Here is a 7,063-nt window from a genome sequence, read left to right as displayed (position 1 = left end):
CACAAGGATACAATATACCACACCGTCAATACACAAGATACAATATACCACACAGTCAATACACAAAGATACAATATACCACACAGTCAATACACAAAGATACAATATACCACAGCGTCAATACACAAAGATACAATATACCACAGCGTCAATACCCAAAGACAAAATATACCACACAGTCAATACACAAAGACACAATATACCACACCGTCAATACAAAAGATACAATATACCACACAGTCAATACACAAAGATACAATATACCACACCGTCAATACACAAAGATACAATATACCACAGTGTCAATACCCAAAGACAAAATATACCACACAGCCAATACACAAAGACACAATATACCACACCGTCAATAAACAAAGACATAATGACCACACCGTCAATACATAAAGTCAAAATATACTTCAGTGTCAATATACGCAAAGATAAAATATACCACATCTTCAATATATCCAGACAGAATAATTCCAGCGTTAATGAGCAAGAAAAAATATCAATTAACACGGAAAGGATTTACCTTAGCTTCAATCTACAGGGATAAATATGTATCAGCTTCTAATCAATATGAAGCATATACATTGCTGATGTTTATAACAATATATTATCGGTGATCTTGAAGACAATGATGATGACAATATGTAGGTCAGTAGCAAACCGTATAACAAAGTTATCGCACCGAGGACCTTTTTATATCCCCCTTTGATACAACTGGGACGTATCGTATCCTGTTCCATCAGTCTTCCTAGCGTCCAAGAAGAAATGTAAAAGACCTAATCTAATTTCCAGAGTTCTCAAACTATAAATCTAGTCCCCTGTTGACTTATATTTAACGCATTTACACTTCATCGTCTTCTGTATTCCCCGTCAATTATTACTTATGTCGTCTGCCGATAGCATGCCATATTTGTTAACAAGATGCTTTCAAATCGTCAACTGACGTCAACTATTTTCAACTGGCGTATGAGAGACAACTCGTATACATTGGTGTCCATCCAATTCAGGACGATTCTAGACAAAAATAAAACGCAGGAAGGTGTTTGTTCCGGATATACTGCATTTTTGTAGACCTGATTTGCTCATATTTTGAAGCGAAAGACAAAGGCCGCCATATCACCAGTAAGGTATATTACTGACCCCTCTTTATACGGCGTCTCCACGTGACCGATTATAACGAGTCAAATACAACAATTCTGTCCGAGATGTGTAAATATTGATGACAATATTGTCTTATTAATGAAGAAGACAGATAATAATGACCTGTTCCTGTTATTCTACAGGACGAAATGCAACGATAACATATTCTCGATACTCCGGACGACGATAAAGACGACATTGCGACTCTTACTAGTGTCATTCTCGATACTCCGGACGACGATAAAGACGACATTGCGACTCTTACTAGTGTCATTCTCGATACTCCGGACGACGATAAAGACGACATTGCGACTCTTACTAGTGTCATTCTCGATACTCCGGACGACGATAAAGACGACATTGCGACTCTTACTAGTGTCATTCTCGATGACAAAATATATGGTTAGTATACATTTCCAGGTTTCCTTTTACGTACACACGTTTATTACATACAAGTCTGTTTTGCTGCTTGCCGTGACGTAGACGGTATTGTACACGGGATAAAGCCGACATGTTTTATCATCTTCTGCTGTCTTAGTAACGGTGAAGGACACGCACTTTTGATTCCTGACACAGTAGACTGCACATCTTCTAAGAGAGGTGTTAACTATCGTGTCCAAGTCGTTTATGCTTGAAAGAAGTCGACTGTTTTCCTGTACCCGTGTGAAGACCAGATCGCGTCTATCGAAATGAGCACAAATAGTCCTCGGAGTTGTGGTTATGATCGGAGCAGGCGTAGCAGGCAACAGCACGACACCTGTAAATCAAATTAAAAAGTCTTTTAGCAAGCCTTTTTTATAATATATATTCATCGAGTACAACTACGACAGGAAATTCAAATCTTTATCTTCGGATCACCAACACATAGTGCATATGATACATTGTGCTGATTATTTGATATATAACATAGTTACACATTTGACGAAGGAAGACAACTTAATGACTCGTGCTCTGACCGGGCCTCGAACTTACGATCTACGGCACCCAATCGCCTAGCCAGAAATACCCGCAGCTTATACCGCTGCACCACATCGGTGTTCTTAAAAAAAGCGTTTCAATGACGCAATGATAGTCGGCCCGATATCCTGACATGATAATAGTGGAAGTGGTCTATAAGATGATATGAATACCTGGATCACAATGTATTTACATACATGGATGCGAATTGTTCACATATTACAAATATTCATCACGACAAAAAATTCAAATCTTTATCTTCCGATCACCAACACATAGTGCATATATATATATTTATATACATGTATATGTTTTTTATATGAATCTTGTGTAAACGATCATTGAATCAATGGCACACCCATTTCATCATCGTAGTGGGCTTGTTGAACATTAACCTATTGTGACGTTAGTCCTTGGTTTATGCATGATATTCAGCATTGTAGTAAAACAGAAAACAAATACACCCCAAACATATTCTATGATTACTTACTTGGGAAGTTGGCGTTGTTACATTGATCAAGGGCGCTATCGTAATACGCAGTCGGGAACCTCAGATTATACATCTGGACGCATATCATCTGCCCTTGGAAATTGGAAACAAAGTCACTCGGCGCTGGCCCCTGGTTTTGACCACGTTCAAACATAGCCCCGATACGAATCTGCCCCGGAACGTTCAAAGGTAGTGTATGAGACTGCTTTACTCCAAAGGATTTCGTTTGGGGTGCAGATTTCCGTTGGATCTGGAGTTCTATGTTATTCATATGCTGGACTATAAGGGCAACAAAGTACCAGTTTTTAACAAAGATACTTGGTTGATCCATTGCCCCTTTACTGACCACAGTGTCCCCTTCATAAATTTCCATCGATAATATCCCTCCTGCAATCCAAAGCACGAAATGCTGGACGAAATCTTCCGAGCGATAGTGAAAGATGACACCTGTGGCGGCGGTCGGATAGATAAAAACGCTAAGTGTGTAATCACCAAATTGCACAGCGGAAGTGACGTTGAGATCCATAATGGCGTCCATACTGCCGTTAAGGCTGATTGGAATGCATTGTACTTTCGGATGTGACCCTTCAAACTGGTATTGATCCTCAGGATTTGGTAAACCGATGCCATATTCTGTTTCGTAAGCATAAGATTTATGACAAACTGGCCATTGGTAAGTTACGGATGTACTTTGACTGACTACAACAACCACAGCTGAAAATAAACGAAAAGATCATATCAATGTCGTCCAACAAGTTAATTTTGAAATATGATTACTGTATTTAATTGAGAGTGCATATCTACTAATCCAGCAAAACTGGAATGTTGATAAAATCAGTAAATTGTAAAATTTATATCCAGTTTAATTTCACTCCTATCAATAGAACAAGCCTGGGGTGTTTTTAGTGGTACAATGATTTTATTCCCAAAACAAAAGGATTTACAAATCAGAAGGGTATTTTTAAAGTTTCAACTATCTTATTCTCAAGCAGTAGATATATGGAGAACGCAAAGCATAAAGACATTAGATATTAGTAGCTTTCAATGCAACTTGAGAAATAGGCAGTAGAGCCAAATTTGAATTAGACAGTATCACACAGAGTCAGACAGTATCACACAGAGTCAGACAGGAGAGACAAATCTGAATTAAACAGTAACATACAGAGTCAGACAGTAGAGACAAACCTGAATTAAACAGTAACATACAGTCAGACAGTAGAGACAAACCTCAATTAAACAGTAACATACAGAGTCAGGCAGTAGAGACAAACCTCAATTAAACAGTAACATACAGAGTCAGGCAGTAGAGACAAACCTGAATTAAACAGTAACATACAGAGTCAGACAGTAGAGACAAACCTCAATTAAACAGTAACATACAGAGTCAGACAGTAGAGACAAACCTCAATTAAACAGTAACATACAGAGTCAGACAGTAGAGACAAACCTCAATTAAACAGTAACATACAGAGTCAGACAGTAGAGACAAACCTCAATTAAACAGTAACATACAGAGTCAGACAGTAGAGACAAACCTCAATTAAACAGTAACATACAGAGTCAGACAGTAGAGACAAACCTCAATTAAACAGTAACATACAGAGTCAGACAGTAGAGACAAACCTCAATTAAACAGTAACATACAGAGTCAGACAGTAGAGACAAACCTCAATTAAACAGTAACATACAGAGTCAGACAGTAGAGACAAACCTCAATTAAACAGTATCATACAGAGTCAGACAGTATCATACAGAGTCAGACAGTAGAGACAAACCTCAATTAAACAGTATCATACAGAGTCAGACAGTAGAGACAAACCTCAATTAAACAGTAACATACAGAGTCAGACAGTAGAGACAAACCTCAATTAAACAGTATCATACAGAGTCAGACAGTAGAGCCAAACCTCAATTAAACAGTATCACACAGAGTCAGACAGGAGAGCCAAATCTGAATTAAACAGTAACAGTGTATGCGTATATAATATACATTTCATGTAAAGCATAAATATAAGAACAATTGTTTTTACATGGTCATCAGAAGCTCGGAAAAAACATATTTTTCCTCGCAGGCATACTTTAACAGCCCATCACTATCTCTAAAGATGTCCACAGCATCTGTATAACCTTTACCTTCATGCACCTGTTACGAAGTCAAATCTTTGTCTATAAACATTACTTTACAATTTAATGTATTAGACTATATATTGGAGATTTACAATAATCTAATTTATTTTTCCCCTTTAATATTCATTGTAAAATGATGGATATGTCAGTGTTAAAACAGTAGATTAATGGGTTGGTAAGGGTATCGCGTGACCATAAACACTACTCAGCGATCCTGTTAGGTTTATAGACAAATACACCTACAACAATTAATTATATATTTCTACAGTTTTTGATGTAGAACCGTTAACTCGAGTGAAAGATCCGTGGAACGGATACTGTTATCTACATGATCAACATTAAAATCTTCACTCAATAGATTTATACTTATATATCTCAGATCCCGTCTGTCTCATATAACAAACCCAATCTTTGGGGAGTAAAACAAATTATCTAGTTGGAACAGCGAATCAATCATATAGACCTATAATTCCGGCGTTGTGGGAGGTTAAGATTGCTACAGTAGTCAACATATTTTAATTTTCAGAACGTTATGAGTTTTACCATTAACATAGTATACTGAGCTTCGTTTTGATACGAGAATACTTCAGAAAAGTGTAAAACATAGATTAAATGATTATTTTGTGGTTTTGAATTACCTCATGTTTTGAAAAAATGGACACATTTAACGATATCCGAATAATGTTCTCCCTTTTGGTATTTTCATTATCCTTTCTAACCTTCCTGATTAGTTGGTGTTCTAATGATGTTATTACATATTGTATATGGAGTTTGATGTAAGTTATAACTTCTGTTATGACGTTATAATATTTAAGCTTTGAACTATTACCAAATGGTAGTATACAGTCGATATGAATACAATTTGGGCGACAGATAAATAAGATGTAAAATTCGTGTTTGTTTGCTGAAAATGTTTCATACTGTTATTTTTTTTTATCTCGTGCTTGCCTGTTGATGATATCATATTGCTGAAGGTGTTATTTTTTGGATGGATTAAATTTTCGTGGTAATCGTTTTCAACAGAAAAAGTTATTTCGATAATAATCCTAGAAAAATAAGAGTTTAAGACTGATAAAACCCTCACCAATGTAAGACTTACAATGACACGTCGTCGGGGAGTTTTAAAAAATATCTTTTCTCCCACGTTTCGTAAATAGCAACTGGTCGGTAGAATAAGAAAGTGACAAGAATTAAAAGATTGCAAAGTGAACTCGGCAACAATATCAGGTATAACAAGGTAAACATGTTAACTGACAGGCTATTATTAATTTCCTGTCAAATTAATATACTATGTGGCTTAATATCACCTTAATTGCAGTTTCACCAGAACAAATTTGATAAAGATAATGTTCTGAGTTTCTATTCCTTAATGCATTTATTTTTCTATTTTACCTCCAGGTATACGAAACTGTTAAATGTAAGATACCAATTTATTGCTCATTTTTTCAGTTTTAAAGAAAAAGAAACGTAAAAATTGATATTTTGTGCATCACAAAATCACTGAAACCATGTAACAAGGAAGTACGTTAAAAATGAGAGCAAAACTCAGTAGCAAATTAAGTAAGTATCAGTGTCATGAGTGTCTAAAATATGAGCAAAGAAGCTGGCAACAGGATTTTTTTTTATATAAAAATAACGTCATTAATTGAATTCTTCTCATTAACAAAGAAGTCAAGATTTTAAAAGATTTAAGCGTAGATCAGACAAGTGATAAAACTTACCTTCAGCGAGAAGTATCCACTTCAATGCACTCATTTTACCTGTAACACACTGAATATGATGTGAGACGTAAGACAGTGTTTATCGTATCTAGGGATGCATCTTATCACCTGAGGCGATAACCAGGAACGTAGTGTTAAATATTGATAAAACAGATTGAGTCCATACAACCGTGACATTATTGTCTAGAAATGTCTTAGAGAAATGGGATAATGATATAGCTAATATATAGCTAAGTATTAATTATTAAAGGTAGTGAGTGCTGAGAAAGTGTATTTTCTTTTTTAAGTGACGGTTGAATGACATTTGTGTTTTATAGGATAAAATCCGAGGTCAATTAAGATATGTTATTGATGTTTGGGGGTTTTGAAGCAACACTTAGGAAGTTGATAATTGGTTAAATTTAGACGTATTAATTTTTTTCAACACCTTTTCAACAACAGTTGGATAGTAAAATATGTGAATCGTCAAAAGATAGTTTTTTTTGGTCTGCATTTCATCAAATATATATTTAACTTTGATGTTTGGGAATCTAGCTCGGTTCGGTGTTGTTTGATGTATCTGGTGGTTCTGTTGTGACTATCACGGTTTTCATTTTAAGAACATTACATTACCAGAATT

At 35.7% G+C, this 7,063-nt stretch overlaps 1 protein-coding gene across 1 annotated transcript; it reads right to left on the bottom strand.

Annotated features, from left to right (window-relative positions):
* Positions 1 to 332: 332 nt before the first annotated feature.
* Positions 333 to 3,276, bottom strand: LOC117342786. Its single transcript, XM_033905042.1, has 2 exons — positions 2,597 to 3,276; positions 333 to 1,906 (listed from the first exon to the last, which is right to left on the bottom strand). Exons 1-2 carry the CDS (start codon positions 3,132 to 3,134, stop codon positions 1,578 to 1,580), a joined length of 867 nt encoding a protein of 288 aa, XP_033760933.1. The 5' UTR covers positions 3,135 to 3,276; the 3' UTR covers positions 333 to 1,577.
* Positions 3,277 to 7,063: the final 3,787 nt, after the last annotated feature.

Source organism: Pecten maximus, chromosome 14 (assembly GCF_902652985.1).
Source record: "Pecten maximus chromosome 14, xPecMax1.1, whole genome shotgun sequence".
Taxonomy (NCBI): Eukaryota; Metazoa; Mollusca; class Bivalvia; order Pectinida; family Pectinidae; genus Pecten; species Pecten maximus.
The sequence above is the reverse complement of the archived record's forward strand: the minus strand, read 5'-3'. Positions and strand labels throughout refer to the sequence as shown.